Genomic DNA, 21,878 nt, shown 5'->3' with positions numbered 1-21,878 from the left:
TGTCTTTTTTTCCACAATAGATATCCAATAAGCAATAAAGCAACTAAGGTTCTCTCATTCTTATATCATTTGACACACTGGTCAATGGTATATGTATGTACATATATACATATGTACCATATATACACATTTTCATTCTACTCTATACATTATTTATGATTATTTTCATAGTATCTTATTCCCCTTTTATTTAGCTAAAATAAATGGAAGTTAATTACATGCTGTTTAAGGTATTTTTAAATGAATGTTTCCAGGTTAAATATTTTCCATGTTTTTCTCTTTATTCCTATTGTTACTTTGGTCCTTATTTTAAGGAACTCAAGTACAATTTCTGGAAAAGAATCACTCTATAACTAAGCTTGTTAGTGAAGAAAGAATGAAATGGTCATGAAGTACAACAAAAGAGGATATTTTTCTATGCTCTTCCTGAGTTGATGCATCAGTATCCCATGTATCCCATGTCCTAACAGATGGGCATCATTGACCTTTTAAAACAGGCAAACAAAAAGGAGCTACTTGCTTCCAGTTGCACTTATTTACCTTTCAAAATAACCTAGTACAGTAATTCTGTTGATCACATAATTTCATTCAGTTTATTGCCTATCTCAACATCATTATGGGGGAGGCAATAGGACTAAAAAGTAGTGCTGACAGAGTAGGATGTATAACTTCAAATATCTGTAGTCTTTATTAGTGTTGTTTAATGATGATGAGTCCCTATGCAACATCATTTCCTACTTAGCACTCCTGATCCATATCTAAATTAGAGAAAGAGATATGAATTGGACCACAAAATAGTCACAGAGCTTTAAAAGTGACACAATGATCTATTTTTTTGGCTTGTCCACAGACGTATTTGTTTTACATAAATGGCTTTTTTCTTACAAAATTGAAATGTGAATATATTTTTATTTTTCCCAGTGAATACACAATACACAATTCTTTGACAACACTATGAATCAGTTTTATGCCAATTTCTTTGCTGATCTAACAATATCAAAGGAAACACATTTAGATTTGGGATACTGTTTGTTGTCTCAAATAAACTACAATGAAAAAAATTTCATCTATAAAACAAAGTATAAAAAGTCTACCCACGGTCACAAAATCCCTTATCTTTGTTATACTTTAAAGCCACAACAAACACTTTTAAAATTATGAGAGTAAAAAAAAATCATAAATTGCATGTCATTTAAAACTGTATGGTGTTTCATTTGAACAACCCATTATGACAAAGCAAAGTAAAATAGTTTCACCTTTCAGATAGTATGGAAAGACATGTTCATTTTCTTTTCGTTTTGCACAATATACAGAAGTAGTTGAACAAAGTAACAATGAATGTTATGGATCTGCATATCTTCAATACTGACAAGATCACTTTTGGGGGAAGTGATCCAGAGTTGGAGTTCATTGATGTGTTTACTGTTTTATCACCAATGAAAAACATTGCATAAATTTATTAAGTAGAACTTGGTTGTGTTCCATGAAAAAACATACAAACTAGCAACTTAAATCCCATTGAAATGGATTTAAATATATAGAGCACTAAATTATTATAACACAGAACATAATTATTCTGTTTTGTTAGTTGAAGTATTTTTGCAAGGATTTACTTTACTTTGGTTGTGTGATATCTCATACATTAGTCTTGACTTTCCTAAATACTTCACTGAACTTTGCTCCAAATGCTGTGAAGGAATCAATGGTTTTCATAGCCCTGTTGTCTCCTAACATACTTTTGTAAAATGGCATGAAAAAGGATAGGGGTTCCCCACTGCTTATGTTGGCATACCTGAGTTTGGGCACTGTTATCAGTACATTCCATAAGGAGATTTTGCCTGTTCAGAAAGAAGCTGTGCTTGGGTCTGTCATGACTACACAGCAGTATTGCCTATGAGTTAAAGATGAGGTTTCTTTTCCGTCCATATTTCCCTCTGATGGCTTATGCAGGTTTCTGCTCATGCCCACAGAAGAGTGAACTCAGAAGATCTCCTATCATATCCAATCAACAACACTATGGAAAGAAATGGGTATCTCAATCTGGTGGTTGATGATGAATGGATTTGTACATATGTAGATGACAAAGGCTTTCAGTTGCTGACAGTATACTTGACCTCACAGTACAATAGAATGTAATCTTGTCTTCATAGTCAATATTGGAAGCAAAATTGTGTAGTAATAACAGTCTATAATCCGTATGGACACAATCAGACTGCTTATGGCCATATACTGAAGACAGAAAGACATGGTGCTATAACCCTGAATTTTTCTATAAGCTATCATATGATCTGCAGATATCATTTCTTAGGAACTTGTTTTATAATAATCTGCAAAAGATAGTTACTATACATATGGTATATGAAAGTTTCTCCCTAACTCATATTATTGATGAATATAAAGTGAAAGTACAACAAAATATTTATCTTAAAAGGCCCTATTTAAATAGATGCCATGAAATGAGGAACTGTATAAATGAAAATTTAAATTCATCACATCTTAGAATTGACAATAATTATATAAACCTCCCCCCAGAAACTGTTCAATTTTTTCCATTTCCTTGTACCAGAGATATCAAACTTCAGAAAATTCAGGCACTGATGGTAGAAAGTTGATAAAGGGTGTGTCAATATTGTTTGCCCTTTCAGTTAAGAATGTTAACTATATGGCACTAAGAAAATTGTGGGGCCCATGAAGAACATCACATTCTATGTTTGCCTGTGTATGGTACAGTAGCCTTGGAACCATGTACTTCGATTATACATTTCCTATGATAATGTCATATGAATTAGCATCTGAGCCAATAATGCACAGTGTGTATTGTTAATTAAAATATACTCTACTTGAAAACTCAATACTTTTACCATCACACTGAATATTTCTCAAGGTACCATCTATTGAGCATATCATAAGGAAAAAAAGTTGGCTGAACTACAATTTAAAATTGTGTAGGTAGCACAAGGGAAAATGTCGTAAGTGGTAATTTCAGGAAGGCTATCATCTACTTGACTTACATACATGTACAGTAGCTAACATACATTTCAAAGTCACATTTATCTAGAGCATACATAATTGATGTTCAGGAACTCCTTGTTCTCAAAGTCGTGAAAACAAATGAGGCAGGACACTGTTATTAATGTCCACTTACAAGATTTGGTTTTATTTAAAAAGTGTATAAACATGCATTTTTCTCCCTTTTGACTGTTCTTTCCAATTTACTCATTCAAAATGGGTCAAACAGATTTTAGTTGGTAGCCAATTTCTGAGAATTTACCAGAAAATATTATTCCAATAAATCTACTAACTGTAAACTGAACATACTGCGAGCACTGCCTTCAAGCACGTACAACCTGGCTATACATTTGGTGGCATCAATTTCACTTTTTAATCAAAAGAAACACAAACGTTTATGTAGAATGCATTAGTTTGCTCTTCTTAAAAAGTAGTGAACTTAAGTGATGTGGCTACATCCTCTAGTATGTACTGTACATGTATTAGAAAGATGAACAAGATATTGCGATAGAGTTTATATTCAAGAATAGCCCGAGTATGCCCTAATAATAAGTTGCTTCTTTAACTATTTTCTAGAATTTCTAGGATTCATTTTCTTTGTTTCCTTGGGGAACTTCTTGTTATAGTCTGACTTAATGAGTCAGAGAGATTAGTCATGGTAATTCAAAAATGCTGTTTTTTTTTTTTCCCAAAGCTGTAATATAAATACAGATCTCTTGAAAAACCTTGATCTCATTTTGCTCATTGTAAGTCTTAGTTAGGTCAATTACAATGGCGGGTAAAGTTGACTCTAAATAAAACTTTAATTATATTTTTAAAGCAAGTTAGTACATCTTTGCAACCAGCATAGTTTAACACATATTCTGTCTAGACTTAAACTCCCTTCTTTTGACCCCTGCTTTCGTCCATAGTAAAAGCCATCTTTCTGCTTTTTAAAATTGACTCAATATCTGATGTTTCCAGAAGACTTTGCTAACACCATCATTCCTTTGCATCTTCCTATTTCTACACCTCCAAATGAAAACCACCTAAGAGTATTGGTTACACCAGCATTACCCAACCTAACTTACAGTACAGAAAACTCCTTTCACATTCAATCTTTTCTTCATGTCATGAGGAGTAGAGATTTGTGCTTATCACCAAATAAAATTGCAGTGCAAAATTTAAACATAAAAGTTACACAATTAAAAGTTAATATATGGCACCACAGCCCATTAATTCACATATAGTACAACAGACCAGTAAGAACAGACAATAATATGAACAGAGCTAAAAAGAGTGAGCTTGCATAGCAATGCACAAAAGAAATTATATACAGAGGAAAATCTTTTTCTTCCTGGAGGACGTTTTTCTTTCTTTCTTTTTCTTATACACTCCTGACGAGAAAGAGTTAAGGTGGGTGGTGTAATTAAGAGAAGAACACAAGAAAATAACTGTGGGATATGTGTGGCTGTGTGTCTTTACATTGCATTTACAGTTTTTTTTAATAGTACATAAATAAAGAAATTGTTCATTGCACTGTTAAGTGTTATCACGTCCATGAGTTTGGACCTGATGGTCCTCAGAGCATCTTTGTATGTCCCCTCTCAGTTACTCTGAAAAAGAGAATAAACAAAAGTTATGAATATCGTGTTCTCATGTGTTAAATATTCTCCTATCATGGCTAGGAATAAGAGAATAACTAATGACTGACTGCTAAGTATTGCGTTTGTGAGTTTAAGTAACTTCCTTTGAAGGTCAACGGGGGATAGGGAAGTGCTGGGGAGCTTGCAGATATGGGATGCCCACAGGGGTTTTCTTGTAATACTTATCTAACTACAGATACCACAAAGAAAGTTTGAAAAAAGAATCCAGGCGTATGTGAGTCTGTAAACAAACCATGATCGCAAACTTAGTAGTAGACAATGGCAATAGCTCAGATTCATACAGAGTTTTTAGTTCGGTTACTAGTTTGCCTTCATCCCAGGATGAACTAGCTCCCAACGCTGATGTGAAACCACGAATAAACCAACATTTCACTCAAGGAAGCAGATTCAGAAAGAATTTACATTCTTTGTATTTTTAAAATATAAGAATAAAAAGAGACTAAATCTAGTAGAAGGAACTTCTAAAAAGGTTCGTAAGGGCTACCAAGAGCAGTAAGAGCGTGTGTATCTCAGTGCTAGGAGGACCACATTACATTCTCATTACTACAAACAAACAAAACTATCAGGTGGGCCATTTGCTTCCTTTTCTTTATTGTACTCACTTAAAGAGGGCAAATACCCACCCGCCACAAAAGTGGATTATACTTTACTTGTAAGTATTAAGACTAATTACCTACATTAAAAGAATTTTATATAGTTTTAACTCCATTTGAATTACCAACAACATGTTTTCATCATTGACCACTGTAAACAGTTATCCTCAAACTTACGGCCAATCCTGAATGAAATAACTGAATCTGTTGTCTTAGCAGATAAAATTTTCTATCATTCAGAAACATGCTTAATATAGTGATCCTATCAGCCCTATATACTTTCTGAATCATAATGGCCTTTGAAATAACCCAACTTACATAATTCACCTGTAAACTGTCCTTGACTGCTTGAGCCCCCGTATCCAATGTCAAGAAGGTCACTGGCGTTCCTCTGGTGGCTGCCCCGCAACACCTCGGGCTTCCGAGGGCCAGTAGATCCTTTAGAGGAGGCTGTTCCTGATGAGCTGTGCCCACCTGGAGAAGGGAAACTGGGCTTGCTGTAGGGCACCAGGGACTCTTCTAAAACAGAAAAAAAATGAAAGGACTAAATTAAACTATGACACAGGTGCCAAACACAAACCCAATCCCTAAATATTAAACTCAGTCAGTATAGACAATTTTCTTATTTAACTCTTGAGCAAAATTAAAATTATGATATTTAATTGGTCCTGGATATTACGGGAATTGCCACATGCAGGCGACATTTTCTACAACAGACACTGAGTGGGAATAAGTCAAACCAGATCATGGCCTAAGTATAGAATAATATTTGCAAGGTTTAAGTTCATTATAATCAAGAGCTTCTAAAAACACCAAACAAAACGTAGTTTGCTTGACAGAAACAATGTCTGAGAATGCCTTGGAGTTCAATGACATTCAATTTAATTTTTCCTATTACAACCAAAGAAACATCATTTTTGTTTTAGTTTAAATTATGGAAATATTTTCATGATCAGTTTAGACATAGAACTTCATATTTAGTTCACTAAATAATCTTCTTAAATTTCTGATTATTGTTTGAGCCAACAATCCGTTGTTTGAAAGGTTCTGTGTTTAATTAAAATAGGACAAACATTAATTATGATAGATTAATGTTCTTTTTAGATATAGTCTCTCAAAAGTAAATTATGTGTTACAATCAATAAGTTAATACTTAGAACTGCTCTTCTATTTATTCTAATCACTCCCTGTCTTCTATTCCTTAAACCCTACTATTATTTCTTATAAGTTTATGAATATACATCATAATTAAATGAATAAAAACTGCTGATTAAATTTACCAGTTCAGTCCTTAACTAGTCTTTAATGAGAAAGGGCATACAGTGTCTCTTTTACAGCTAGTATCCTTCCAAAATATTTTATTAAATCTAGATATTGGAATTGTCATTTCCTGGCCCTTTCACAAGATGAACTTTCCAAGACTTGAGCTTCGCATGGTGACAAAACTTAATTGAGGTGCATCGGGTGAGGACATACCTAGGCAAGACTAAGTATAAATCAATACAAAATAGAGAAAGAATTGCTTTTCTGAAGTTGTGTGTCTGTGTGCTCATTTCTAGCAGATACTAAGCAATGGTGTATGCTTCCCCAAACAAGTTTTTGTGCAACAGATTTACTTCCCCCAAATACATGTAGGCAGGAATTATGAAGTGTATATTGTGAGATTTCCAGAATTTTTTCTTTATGCATAACAAATCATCCCTTCCAAGTGTGAAAATTGACCTCCATTAAGTCACACGGAGGACATATGAGTTCAGTTGTACCTTTTCTAACTTTAGGGTGCCTGATAGTGCAGTTTTGTGATCTGAAATTAATTATCCCTTTTTAATGTTAGTTCCCTTTCAAATTAGTGGCTACTTCAATTGGTAAGTTGCAGGTTGAGGCTAAGTTGAAGCAAAATAAGGAATTTCATCTTCTTAAAAAATGCTCAATAGGGTCTGGAGAGATGGCTCAGTGGTTAAGAGCACTGTCTGCTCTTCCAGAGGTCCTGAGTTCAATTCCCAGCAACCACATGGTGTCTCACATCCATCAATATTGAGAGCTTGTGGACAGTCACGCAGGCAGAACATTGTGTACATAATAAAATAAATAAATAAATTTAAAAAACAAACAAAATATACTTAATATATATATATTAAAGGATAAAAACATTAAGCTCTTTGCTGAGCACTCCAGAGGAAACCTGGAGGTTTCTGAGTGGAAGGACCTTACACAGGGTTAACTTGCTGAACAGGGCCCTGCTGAATGTGTGCTCTTAAGCTCTGTTGAAGAATTCCAGTTTGAACTGATTTGAGGCAAATCCAGGTACCCTTAAGCAACTGTCATTCCTAATATACCTGGTAGGGAAAAAAAAGTGATAACAGTCACACTTTCTTGGGACTGTGCAGCACACACCTGATCCAACCCCTTGTTTGTGTGGGGCTTTCCGTGTGTCCTCTTGGCGTTCTGTAGAGTTTATCCAGTTCTGGGTTTGACGCTGCCACTCTAGAGCGGTTTTAGCAGGACAATCCAATGAGCTCTTTGTGTCTTCTAAGTTGGCTGCTTCTTGTCTCTCTAGAGAGCTTCCTTTTCTCTCTGCTGAGTTTTCCACGTTACCAGAATGCTGGCTCGGGCCTAGCTGCTGCCTTATACCCTGACCTGGTGGGGGATCTGGTGGTGGGGGAAGATCTAAAAATTTTGAATAATGTTTAGAATGGACTAAGATTTCATGAGAAATACAAGTTTAAGTTAAAGCTGAAAATTTTAAAAAGAGACAGAGAGAGAGAGAGAGAGAGAGAGAGAGAGAGAGAGAGAGAGAGAGAGAGAGAGAGAGAACACCCTTGCCCTCTTACAAGTATCACCCATGCAAAAGATTGTGGAAAATAAAAGTCAATTAATGGCTATTCAAAATGTATGTTATTGATCTGTCTTCTACCTTCTTGCCATTGCATCTTTGAGATGTAATTGACTCTTTTCATTTATCTGTTCAATAAGAAATATGTTTTCAACAGCATACTAGGGTCTAGCATTCAAGGTAAAGAGCAGTTTGTGGTTTAAATTCAATCTACTCTTCTTCAAAGTACAAATATTACAAGGGGGAAAAAAATCACTGTAGATTCTAGCAGCTGTGCTAGTAAAAGTCACCGAGAACAAAAGCTCTCTTAATGATCACCACAGGAAAGGCCATGCTTTGGAAATTAGGAACTACAGGGCATTTTATCTGCAACATATGACTGTTTCTACGCAAGGGTGTGCCACATTGAGCAATAGTCAAAGGGTTAAGCTAACTGTATTAAATGCAATTAACATTCTGCCTGACAGCTGATCCTGCCTGTTCATTTCATGAGTTAGCTAATGAGTTACAACTAATATATTACAATCTTCCCTTGTATTAATTTTCATAAGTAATAGCCAATGTTCAGAGCACAGATTGAATATGCTGTGTGGTGAACAGTGTAGACAATGTATCATGAAAATTTGAGATGGCAAAAAAGAGATAAAATTTTTGAAAGAACTTTTTAGAAGAGACTGGAAATGTCCAGAGTGCCTATAGCCTGAAAGAACCTTTAAACTTAAACTTTGGAAATAAAGAAAAATAAAAATTTGAATATGAGCTATCTTTTTACTTTTCTTTGCTTGCTCCTCAGATTTTCATCTCTATATTTTGAATGTCTTCAATTATGATACTACATTTCCTTTTATATTTTTCTTTTTTAATTTTTATTAAACATTTTTATATAAGCATTTATATTATTATACATATTAACCATGAAATAATCAGGAATTATATATATCTTACATTCATCCTGTTTTGGCTATTTGTGAGGCAATATCTATCATTTTGTATATAGAGACAAAATAAGTTTAATTTTAGATACATTTGCATAGAACTAAAATTTAACAATATTCTTTACACACATTATATGTATTTCTACTCGAATATGTGGTATTGTACCCATGCAACTCAATAATAATACAAGGTTTATTTCTAATACTTTGAAGGTACTATTTCAGGATGTTTAGGATAAGTAAGTTATTTGTTAGTTCAAATCATGGTCATATCAATTACTAGTCCTTTTATATCTTTGTAAGATTATTTCTAAAATTACATTGTTAAAAAACTTCAGATTCTTCTAAACGTTCACTTGTATCTGGATCATCTAATATTTATTATAAGCTATTGTAAATTTTGTGGCTCACCCATAGATTACATAATTATGTTGCTTATTTATAAAAATTTTACTCCATATAATATCTATTTATTAAATGAATAAAGTATCTCCTACTTAGTGTGGGCAGTTATTTCCCATTCCATTTTTAAAGATATGGTTTTTGTTTCCAATAATACTTTGTGAAATCAGAAAGGTAAAGCTAAATGTTTGTACACGGAGGCCAGCTCCCTTAAGAAAAGCATGTGTTCACTTTTAGAAGCTATGATCTTTGTTTTGTGAGAAAAATGATAGTATTTTTCCATTGGAAGGAAGATCACAGTTGAACATTTGGTTTTGAGGCTCTAAGCTGAAGTAGCATGCTCACCTCTTACAAGGTTAAATTATGAGCTCCTAATCATTCATAAGAAAGTGGATGCTATCTGGGTGAATAGAACTACTTTTGGAACTTTTCTAAGGCAATAACGTGCTACCTGTTTGCATGATAATCTAATGAGTTTGGTGCTTCTTTTACACTTAATACTCACTTCCTTTTGTCTGTGTTATTATGAATGCAAGCTAATTATTTTATTTGAGTTATTAGACTTAGTATGACAGTAAGGCAAAAAGGATTGTATTGGCTTCTAAAATAGCATATCTTGTCATTGATTTTTGTTCGCCATCTGAGCTGTTTAATTTCTAAAATGGCCAAGATGGCATTTGCTTATGGCAGCTAGAATTCTGATGCCTATTTAATTTGACTTGAAATAATATAGCTTCATAATTATATAATATCCTTAGAGATTTTATCTTCTAAGAATAAAGGATATTGCATGCACACTGAAATAAAGTGGAAAGAGATGGAATTACGAATGACTGTGGAAAAAATAAAAGTATATAATCCAATGCATTTACTCAAATTAAATTTATTATTCAATTCTTTGTGGAATTATGTCAAGTAAGTCAATTCACTAGAGTATCTCACTGGTCCACTGTGGGTTAGCTATTGTCAAACAATGACAGTTCAATGACATAGGTACCTTATTATTCTCATTTATTTTCAGCTAAGTGAATGGGGGTAGATGGGGGAATGAATCAAGCATTTCCAGCCTGAATTTCTTTTTTCATAAGACCCAACTCATAATTGTGGCCACAGTAACCAGTTAGGCTCCGATATTAACAAAGCACCTCACACTTAATACTTTAACCTAGCTTTGCATCATCATATGAAAGCATATGTGTCTACTATTGTGTTTCTCCCTCAGTCAACTACAGTTCCCCTCTACACATTACCTAAACTGTTAAATCATCTTAGAATCTATTTCTCTGTGGCCTAAATTAAATTACATTTACAAATCCCATTAGTTCCATCTCTAGTGTCTTACCTTTCTTATTGCTTTCCCTGACCCACTGAGGGTGGCATGAAGCACCTCAGGTATTATATGTATGGCCTCCAACTATCTCAATTTTTACCCTTTTAGGCCACTTAATTCTTGGCTATATAAAATCTAGCCTGACTTTGTTGAATTAAAAATATAAGATTATGCCACTCTCCTACCTCAAATATACAGACATGATTTTGTGGACACATGCGCGTGCCTGCATGCAAACACACACACACATACACACACACACACACACACACACACACACACACACACACACACACACACACACACTTCCAGGAACTTTTCCATTCAGGATACTATAAATATCCATGATTGTTAGTCAGTCAGAGGTCCGTAAACATTACTCCTTGCTTGTGTCCAAGGTATCTTATTTTATCTTGTTTTTCTATCTGCTCCAGTTATATTGCTTTCTTTCTTTAAAAAAAATCAAATATGTACCAGGACTTTAATTGCTGGTATCAGATCCTAGTATGAAATTTCTTTGGATATAAACATTGTCCTTTTACTGATGTTATTCCTGTCTTCTCTCATATGTCAAGTTGTTGAGGGTTTCCCTGAAAACACTGCATTCAAATTCTTCCTCCTACATACTTTACAATTTCCTGTTGTTTCTCACTCCGTGGCAACAATCACCATTTGCATACTTTATATTATCACTTATGCATTTATATTGGTCCGAACCCCCATTTTTTACTAGAATATAAGGTACAGGACACTAACGAATCAGATCCATAATATATGCTCAATAAATACTTGAACGGAGAAAGCAAGGAGCTCATAAATTTTCAGGAAGCTATATTGTGCCAGATATAGAAAAGAACTCTTTCTATTAAGTGGGAGATAAAGATTAGGAAAAAGAGAGTACAGTTTGAGAGTAGATAATGTCAGAAGAACACATTGACTGGGAATCATCTACCATCTTTTGTCCAGAATTGGTCAGGATATTTCCTTCAAGGACAGACAACTTGGATGCAGCAACCCCTGTTTTGAAGAGACATTCCACTAGAGAAGCAAGCATGTCCACATACGTGCATGGGTTTCTACATAGCCTTTGGGACAGAAACTGACATTTCTTATTATTCCGAATTCCTCTCACTGGACACAGAGAAAATTACTTCCTTCCCTCAGAAGGTAATTTGACACAAGGAGACAGCAATCCTGACAATGATATATGAAAAGTCGCACGTGCCACTTGCTATTAAGACATTCTACTATCAACAAAAATCTGTCATTCTGTATTCAAAATCTACAAAGCCCAGCCTTAAAACTGATGTCACCGAGGCCAAAGAGATGGGTGAGTTGGTAATATGGCTGTTCTGTGAGCAGGATGATCCGATTTTAATCCTCCAGCACCCACATAAAAATCAAAGGCAGCTGCTAGGTTGGGCACCTATAATCCTGGTCCTGGGTGGACCAGACAAGAGTATCCTTGGAGCTTGCTACCTAACCAAAGTGTACAATTTTTGATCTTGAATGACAGTGAAAAATTCTAGTGCTAAAAGAAAAAAAAAAGATAAGAGTGGTTGCAAAAGATGCCTATCATTAACTCCTAGCTAAACATACATGAATTAAGCTCGCACACATGTGTATCACTCAACATATACGCATGAACTTAAATACACACACACACACACACACACACACACATGTGCACAGTGATGATATCCCAGTCTCCCCAAATCTTAAGGCATTGTGTAACTAGCTGGTTGAAGGACAGCCATCTGGCCTTGAAAGATGATTGTATCAGTGAAAATAAGGTCATAACTGTGCTAAGATGTTGAGGTTAAATATTCAAGAAAACAGCCAAGAATGTTTACTCTAATTAATGTGCTCCTAAAGATTATTATAAATTCTGTAATTTAAAAAAGTTTCCCTGTAAAATTATTATACAGTATGTGCTAGTAAACAATGACCTTCTGAAACAGAATGATTTGATCAGGAATACTTATTGTTTTTGGTTTAAACTGAGCTCATCAGTGAGAGCAGTTCATATATTGAGAGAATGAGATCAACACTACAAATTACTTTAAGTGACCAATTAGCCTTCAGAGCATCTAAAGCAAAAAGAAAATTGTGTGTGTGTGTGTGTGTGTGTGTGTGTGTGTGTGTGTGTGTGTGTGTGTGTATCTTGGGAGGTCAAATTACAGGCCTGTGAGTACACCTATATCCTTAACTTTCATATTCTATGAAAATACTTCCCAAAGAAATAAAGTAAGCAGGAAAATAAGTAAACCCTAGCAATGTTACAACAGATAAGCTTGCTTGGTGTTTTGAGTTTTAGAGTGATGAGATTTATTTGTTTTGCTTTGTTTTGCATGATAAGATTTACACTACTATGATGGCTGCTTATTTTCTCCTCTCATAAATAAAAAACAGAACCATTTCTCTTTTCTGACTAATGTTTTACCTTATCTTCTTATGACTGAGGCCTAAGGACTGGGTCTAGCTTCTCCAAGATGAGCTACAGAAATGCCTGAGTGTCTACCTCAGATAATTACATGTTATATTTTAGGATCTTTCCAAATGGCTTTAATATTCACCTTGGCTGGGCTCGTTCTTTTGATATTTAATAAAATGATCTCATGATAAAGTTTGGAGCTAATAAAAATGTGTTTCTCAGAAGGTGGCAGAAATTTTTCTTTGCATCTAGAGTTACAGGAAATACTTTTAAATATATTAAGTTACTTAGCCTTGGAATGTAACTTGAGAGTAGATATATTTAGAAGATATGAGAATTGAGTTGAAAATATTATAACAAGAGTACTCTGTAGGCATAATAAAATAATCATTATTGAGATTGTATGTCTTCCAGCAATATTGCTTCCTCAAGATAACAGTATTGACTGAAATACTCAAATATTAGATGCTATGTGTAAATAAGATGATTTAAATAAGACATCAATGTTCAAACTATGCCACCAGTTCATCTATAAATGAAGTTTAATTGAAAACCATGCACCATAATTTGTTTTGAGACCTGCTTTCTTGTGACCCAGGCTGTCTTCTAAGTTAAACTACTTATATTGCTGACACAACATCCCAGGTGTTTGTTGAGATTCCGTGTATGTGCCAAGGAGCCCAGTTGATGTAGTGTTGGCTAACGGATCTAGGGCTACATTATTATGCTCTGCAGGTATTCTACAAACTGAGCCACATCCTCAGTTACATTTTTTTTTTGTCTTTTTTTTTTTTCAAGACAAGGTTTCTCTGTGTAGCCTTGACTATCCTGGATTAACTTTGTAGACCAGGCTGGCCTTGAATTTAGATCGATCTGCCTACCTCTGCCTCCCAAGTGCTGGGTTAAAAGGCGTGCACCACCACTGCCTGGCTTACATTTTAAAACTTTTTTTATAGGTACATTTACACCACAAGGAGTGGCTTTTGGACATAAGTCCAATGCTCCCCAAAGTCAAAAGTATTTATGATTTGTATATTAGCAGAAAAAAAACATACTGAGTTGTCTTTATGAGTACACTCATTATGCCGGTAAAATTTGTACACCAAAGTTCATCTTATTGTTTGTTGGTATGGCATTGGGAGGTGAGGCCTCTGTGAGGTCATTTGGTCATGAGGTTGGCTCAGGGTCCTTATGAAAAACACTTTGTGAGGTCACAATAAGAAGGCACCATCTAGACTTTAAAACTGAGAAATAAATGTCTGCTTTTCATCTTTTCTACTGTTTATAAGATTGTGATCCCATATTGCAGCACCACAACAAAGAAAGTCTTCATAACCACAGCGTATGGCTGCCCGCTAGTTCTGAAATTCATGAATCCAGATCTTTACTAAGTCACTTTACAGTCTTCACTTAAAAAATAAATAAATAAAAAAGAACCCAAAAGATTGCAGGTGTTCTCAGTTCTCATACAATGGCAAGTGCACATGCACTACCAGTTTTCTTCCTAAAATTAAAATATGATGCTGGAAATTTTCAGAATAGCTGAAACTTTGAAAAGTTTCTTTCTTGAGATATGATTAATAATAATAATAATAATAATAATAATAATAATAATAATAATAATAAATTCACATGATTGAAAAAGAATGTGCTTTATTTAAACATGGCATGTTCTCAAATATCTGGACTGGTAGGTATTGAAGTAATGCCTAATCTACAAAAGCTACTATCCCGAATGTTAATTATAACACAGAGAATATTTCTTCATGAGAAGAAGTTAGTTAAAACAAGTAGCCTACCATCTGGCATCCCTTCCCTCCGATGAGGTAACACTGGCGCTGGGTCCATCCGTCCTCCCTTGTGTTTTTTGGTAGGCCGAGACCTCTGGCTTTGACTCAGGGCAGCACTGGTATTACTGTCAGTAGAAAACGGGCTGGTGGGCCGAGGCCTTTGAGAGGAGGTAAAGGCTTTTCCTGAAACAAAAAGCAGGGGAACGGACATAGAGAAGATCACTATAATGCTCTATCCGTGCCTTGTGTCTCTGCTCTTACTAGATTAATGACTATACCTACAGGTACTGTTTAAAGATACAGACCCCTCTACATGCTGGCATAAAATGCATGACCTGCTGTAGGTAACTCATCCAATTTTTAATAAGCTAAGAACACCCCATCCAACAAAAATACATTTTAAGCAAATGAACCTGAAATAAATTCGCCCAACCAAAGCCTTCCCACTGCTTAATCATAGTTTTATTTAATCTTGACAATCTTGGTAATACTTTTATAAATCTATGCAAATGCATGCCATATTTCCTTTTTCAAAATAAGAAAGAGGATTTTTTAAAGAACTGAATTGTGTACTGTGTTATTTGATTAGTCATGCTTTACTCTAAGAATCTTAAGAATAGTAACATTTGGAAGTTTACATGATCAATCTGCTGCTAAGATGCATATATAAAATTGACCTTACCACTTAATGTTGATACAGAGTAAATTCTACCTCTTTAGCAGGAATAAATAAGAGCAATATAGAAGCTAATAGGTTATAATCTTGGTGTATATCCAAAATGTGATGGATGTTTTCTGCGCAATGTTACTAAATCTTAACAGACCCAGCACTCTAATTTTAAAAATAAAATGTGCTATTTTTTGATAGCTTAGAATATATGAATGGGATTTATTTTGGGGGAAAAGGTCAGCTAATATATTTCCTACAATGAATTATTTAATTCTATGTTTATTGTGGAGAGAGAGGACTGGTTTATGTGCATGTATTTATTTTCTTGTGCATATTTTCAGTTCATGCAAAATTATCATCTGTAGTTACACTTTTCTAAGTCAATGTGACTTGATATTGCTTAATGCTTTATTAGAAATTTGCATACACACTGCACTTATGCCTTTTAATTTATTAGCTCCCTTGCACAATCTCCCTTCTTTGCCCATAGCAAATGCCACAAACAGCACTCAGGCAACATAAAGATTCCGACTTATGCCTTAGGAAGCAAGAAAATTCAAATAACAGTTCTATTACAACATATTTTAGTTTGGATGCTATATAAAAATAAACCTTTGCAATTCCCAAAATATTATTCCATTTTGTTTAAAGAATACTTAATACACTAGAAAGAAATACTGATGGTGAAATTTATAGACATTATCCAAGACATAGATTTATAAGTTGAAAGTGTAGCAAAGGTTCAAAGTCTTTTTTTTTTGTTTACTATTTGAACACTATTATAATTTTAGAATACATTTGATGTTTCATTAGCTTATTTTGTTAAGACAGTACATTAAATACACATATTATCTTTCTATTATGTACAGCTAAGAAGTATATATACAAATATAAGGGCATATACATCATGCCTAAATTGTTGTTTTCCCAAAAAAATTAATTTAAAAAAACCTCTTTTATTTAAATTACAATACTAGAGTTAATCTTATCTTTTCTGTGGCATGAGATGCGTATAGTAATTATATAATTTGACCTTGATGCTATTATTTAGTGCTCTTTGAAATCAGTTGCTTTAAAGAGCAATACACATGTAGATATGTAACTACAAATGCATTTGGTGTATCTTTAGCTAGCATCCTTTAATACAAAGAGTAAATTATTGTATTAACATCTTAGTCAAACAATTAGGACCATCAGCCAAGTGAACTGTTAGATAGTAGTCTTAGACCCATTCACCCCATGCTGAGAAAGCCTTCCCAGGAAGTGCCTCTGCAGAAAGAGATAGAATAAAGTAAAGTAGTGGAGATCAAAGCTAAATAATTTTAATTACCAGGTTCATTATTGATTTTGTGAGGATTTTGCAATGTGTAAGTTACTGAAAGTTTAATGACAATCTTAGTTGTGGCTTTGTTGTAATATGAAAAGGAAGCATACTGCAATTAACAAGCAGAGCCATGAAGAAAAAAAGGATGGGTGGATGCAAGGGTGTGAGTAGGAACCTATTTTTGGCTCCATAATATTAGCATCAAAAGAAAGTTCTGGTAATAGACCATCCACCCAACTGTGTTCATGCATATTTTAAGAAGCCTGTGGTTAGATTCACTGAAACGAAAGAACAGAAGGAAAAGTCAGTGTCCAGAGGACAGGATTCTCTCATGCAAAGAGTGTTGACTTGGGGTCTACCAACCTGTTCTTGTAAGACTGGTTCCATCCAGCCTAAAACCAGCTTTATCTGCTGCTGCCACCAATGCTTGTGCAAAGCTGCCGCTGGCAAAGATGGAGCCATCTGAGGAGCTACCTACGCTAGATCTATGACTAGAAAAGTTACGATCCTCATCAGATGCAGAGCCCCATCCATTTACCATTGAACCTAAAAACAAATGTAGTGGTCCAGTAAGTTGTATATATCAAATATCTCATCTGCTGCAACACAGTGTATAATGAATAAAATGGCTACCTCATCTCCTCACTGCTTCTTTAAAGTCCCATTGTGAGTTCTTTACCCCACTACCATCGATGTCTCCAACATCCAACCTCCAGAAAAACTAAGGCCGCTTAAAATCAGTATTTGCCTGTTGCTTATTGACAAAACACATTCCAATTGATTTGATCCTTACAGTGATTAAATTACCTCATGACCACGTTCTCATAAAGACTGCTAGGTATATTTATCTTCCTTTGCATTAAGAAAGAGTGGACTTGACTGAAGCAAATAAGTGTATTTAAAAAGAAAAAAAATCAGTTAAAAACAGTTTGAACACATTTTAATATTAGTTCAGGCTCCATCAACTATATCAAGATTTTAAAATAAAGGTTCTTCATAAAAACAATAAAAATTCATACATAAAGTGTCTAAAGATTGTCACACCAACATGGAACATAAGGAAATTGTGTTTTGCTGAATTTCTATTTACAACAATGTTTCTTATGTAATTTTAATTGGATTAATAACTCATTTTTTGAATGATAATAGTTCCTTTAAAATAATCATTATGAAGAATACCAGGTGTGGTCTTCTGCAAAATGAAACACGGTGTTAATAGAAAACTTGAAACTTTATGTGTAAATAACCTTCCTTACTAGAACTTTGAAGATACTATAAGTAGCAATTTCTTAAGAATCTAGAAAGTCAGTTTTCGATTTTAAAAAAATCACAGCATGAATTTAACCAATGATATACTTTAATTAATATGATATTTATTTAAGTTTGTCATATGATTAATTCATAACACAATACACTACCAAGTAGTGCTTACCCAAATATATTTACAAAAGGGTCACAAGTGTGTTTATAAAATCTGCTTCAGGTTTTCTAAATGACACAAACATATATTTATGAGAAATGGGTGAATTCAAATATTATAGCTTTTGGGTTTATTCCTCTTTCCAAGAGAATAGAGTGATTAAGAGTTTGAAGTACTTGAAATGTTAGTAAAAGGGCCAGTGACACAAACACATCCACTTTCAAAACAGAGAAAGCAGAATCCAAAAGGAGTAGGATACTCAGAGATATTAACATAATGTTAGGTGGAGAAGAAAAAGGCAGTATAGACTCCATTTGGCAAAAGCATACAGACAAATTCGTTACATGTTATGCTCCAAACAAATCCCCTTGACATAGGCCACTGCAAAGAAGGTACGATAAATAACTACAGCAACCTAACCTCTTCAGATTCATATCTGGGCTAAAAATCATTGTCAAGGACCAATAGGCCATTAATGAAACATGTCCCTTGGGCTAGTGTATCAGGAAAGTGGGACAGAGGGGAGGACATCCTACTGGGACTGTAGGTGAGAGAAGCATGGGAGAATTGGGAAATAGAAGGATCCAGAGGGTTCTAGAAACCTACAAGAAGAACATTATGATGGGCTGATCTGGGTCTAGAAGTCCTGCTCAAACTATGACACCAACCAAGGACAATACGTGCAGTAAACTTTGATCCCCTATCCAGATCTAGCCAATGGACAGGACATTCTTCACAGCTGAGTGGAGAGTGGAGTCTGACTTTCACACAAACTCTGGTGCGCCATATTTGACCACGTCCCCTGGATGGGGAGGCCTGGTGGCACTCAGAGGAAGGACAGCAGGCTACCAAGAAGAGACTTGATACCCTATGAGCATATACAGGGGGAAGAGATCCCTCTCAGTTACAGTCATAGGGGAGGGAGTAAGAGGAAAATGGGAGAGAGGCAGGGGAGGATACAAGAGATGGGATAACAATTTAGATATAATATGAATAAATTAATAAAATATATTAAAAAAGAAAAATGCAAATAAAATGCAAAAGAAAAAAAAAGGATCAATAGGCCACAGTGAAAGGAGAAATGATGCAAGGGACGGTGTGATGTAATGCCACAGGGGAAAAGGAAAAGTCCATGGTTGTTCTCGGAAGGCTCTCCAACGACTGTGGAGCCACAACTGAGAGTAGGTTTATAGAATCAGAACCCCCATTTCTGTCCCTTCCACGGCCTGTTTTCACTGTTAAAATCGGCATACCCTTGTTCTTACACATATGAATTTCATCTTTTAACTCTCTAACTTGTTTCTTTCTGATGCCTCCAGTCTTCCTTGTCATTGTCTAAATTTCTTTCTCAAGAACTTACACACTTCAATTTCTCAGCTTAAAGATCTCTAGACTACCAATATCACCACATCCTTATTCAGTGTCGGAGTCACTGCATCCTTTTTACTATGCTGTCTGTCTCTACGTTATCTGCAGCCACACAACACAATCTCCCACCATGTAAGTTTACTTCAGCATTGCTACCACCTCTACTTTCCAGTGTGTAAATGAAGGACTCTCTGTTTCCGTGATTCTGTTTCACCCTCAGTCTTGTATTAAAACCATTCTCAGCCCCTTGATTTCCTAAATACTATGCAGAAATAGTACATTGGTTCTATCCTTTGATTGTATCTGTTGTATAAACATTTCCTAAGAAGAAGAGTTTTAGAAGTGAAGAACTGACTGCTTTTCATTCTAATATATGTTATACAGGGACACTGAAGTGCAGAAATTCAACAAAAATTGACATATTGGATAAAATGTACTTAGTATTTTCATGTTTCACTGTAAATTCTATGTGTGAATCTCTATGATGTATAATGTCTTAGCAGTGACCCTATTTTACTTTCAAAGAAACATTTCTCTAAACATTCCTGAACAATTTATTTATTTATTTATTTATTAAATAACATATACTATTAGTGAATTTTTATTGATTTAGACACAAGGAAAATAATAATGTAATTGTCTAGCAACAAAAAGTAATAACAAATAAAATTTTAAGTATAAAATGGACCACTGGGCATGGCACATGACTGTAATCCCAGTACTCAGGAGGCAGAGGCAGGCAGCTCTCTATGAGTTTGAGGCCAACATGGTCTACAAAGCAAGTCCAGGACAGTTAAGGATACATAGGAAAACCTTGTCTTGAAAAAAATAGAATGTATAAAATGGAATGGATTTTATGCATATTTATGTATATATGTTATGCTGTACTAAATTAAGATTATGATAGTTTATAGTGTTTTTAGTGAAGGTAAAATGATGAATTTACTTTAAGACATAGTTTTATTTTTATGTGTAACTCTTAGTCACACAAACTCATATTAATACATTTAGTCTACCATTTTGTTATTTCAATTTTTGCCCCCAATATGAGCAATCCAAAATACTTGAGTATGTTGCTTTTGGGCCAGCTCTGTGCTTCCATATGGCAATCTAGCTTATCAACAACTGAGTCAAGCAAGGCTGTAAAATGCAGACAGGAAAGTCCCATGTCACAAGGGCATACAAGTGACATTCTATACACCCTCCTAATAAAAAGTCATTTTTTCTCTTTTCTCCCAAAAGAGTTTGTTTTTGTCCCTCTGTGTAGTATGATGTCCTTTGTGTGAATTTCCATGCCTGTGTTTGTCACATCTTAAAATTGCCTTTGTTTTTCTCTGACTTTCTATCCATCCTTAACCCTTTCTGACATGCCCTTAATACCCCCTGCTCCCCGCCCCCCAATACACACACAATGTTCTTCCTTAAAGTACTCCACCTTTCTCTGGGAAGACTGAGTAGCTGAGTAACCAAAGACTGGCCTTCCCATAGTGGTCAGACAGAAAAGAAACTTGAGTTACTGTGTCATTTATTTACTTTCTATTCCCTCTAGGAGCAGAGTATCTGCATAGATGAGTTCAGAGTTGAAGAGCCACACACCATGGGCATGGTGCCTCATTAGGCCTTGAAATGCCCGAGGATCCAAAGCAAAACATTTGGAAGGCAGGTGTATGTTGTCTTGGCCCCTGGACAGTTTAAAGCAAGGAGCAGAAAGCAGAGAGAAATGAGACTTTGACGTCTTTGCTTTCTCTCTAACAAATCTGGACTAGGGTAAAATCTACGCATGGGGGGGGGGGTGTCAAACTTTCTGGACACATTTCAGCACCATACTATACACTGTATTAAGATTCCTTCCACAAAATTCTGAAAATGTATGTTTTAGGTCCTGGTTTTGACCTTTAGTGGCTATATTTACTTAAACAATTACATAGGGCAAAGTATAAGAGAGAGAGAGAGGGAGGGAGGGGGAGAGGGAAGGAGAGAGAGTCAGAGAGACAGAGAGACAGAGAGAGAGACAGAGAGGAGAGACAGAGAGAGACAGAGAGAGGGGGAGAGAGAGAGAGAGAGAGAGAGAGAGAGAGAGAGAGAGAGAGAGAGAGAGAGAGACAGAGAGACAGAGAGACAGAG

At 35.1% G+C, this 21,878-nt stretch overlaps 1 protein-coding gene across 20 annotated transcripts in view; it reads right to left on the bottom strand.

Annotated features, from left to right (window-relative positions):
* Positions 1 to 665: 665 nt before the first annotated feature.
* ROBO2 (roundabout guidance receptor 2) overlaps positions 666 to 21,878 on the bottom strand; it is a 1,536,637-nt gene continuing 1,515,424 nt past the window's right edge. For 6 of the 20 annotated variants that reach the window (XM_084801528.1, XM_084801514.1, XM_084801530.1 and 3 more), the window contains 4 exons: positions 14,982 to 15,155; positions 7,643 to 7,915; positions 5,567 to 5,767; positions 666 to 4,604 (listed from right to left, as the gene is read on the bottom strand). In XM_084801528.1, the coding sequence (XP_084657654.1) occupies positions 4,603 to 4,604; positions 5,567 to 5,767; positions 7,643 to 7,915; positions 14,982 to 15,155 (650 nt within the window). In that variant the 3' untranslated portion in view covers positions 666 to 4,602. Of the gene's footprint in view, positions 4,605 to 5,566; positions 5,768 to 7,642; positions 7,916 to 14,981; positions 15,156 to 17,329; positions 17,513 to 21,878 lie in introns of all 20 variants that reach the window. The other 14 variants (XM_084801517.1, XM_084801521.1, XM_084801519.1 and 11 more) reach the window with 5 other exon arrangements.

The sequence above is a fragment of the Acomys minous genome (genome assembly GCF_964271855.1).
Source record: "Acomys minous genome assembly, chromosome: 11".
In the NCBI taxonomy this organism is placed as follows: domain Eukaryota; kingdom Metazoa; phylum Chordata; class Mammalia; order Rodentia; family Muridae; genus Acomys; species Acomys minous.
This window is presented reverse-complemented; position numbering and strand designations above follow the sequence as displayed.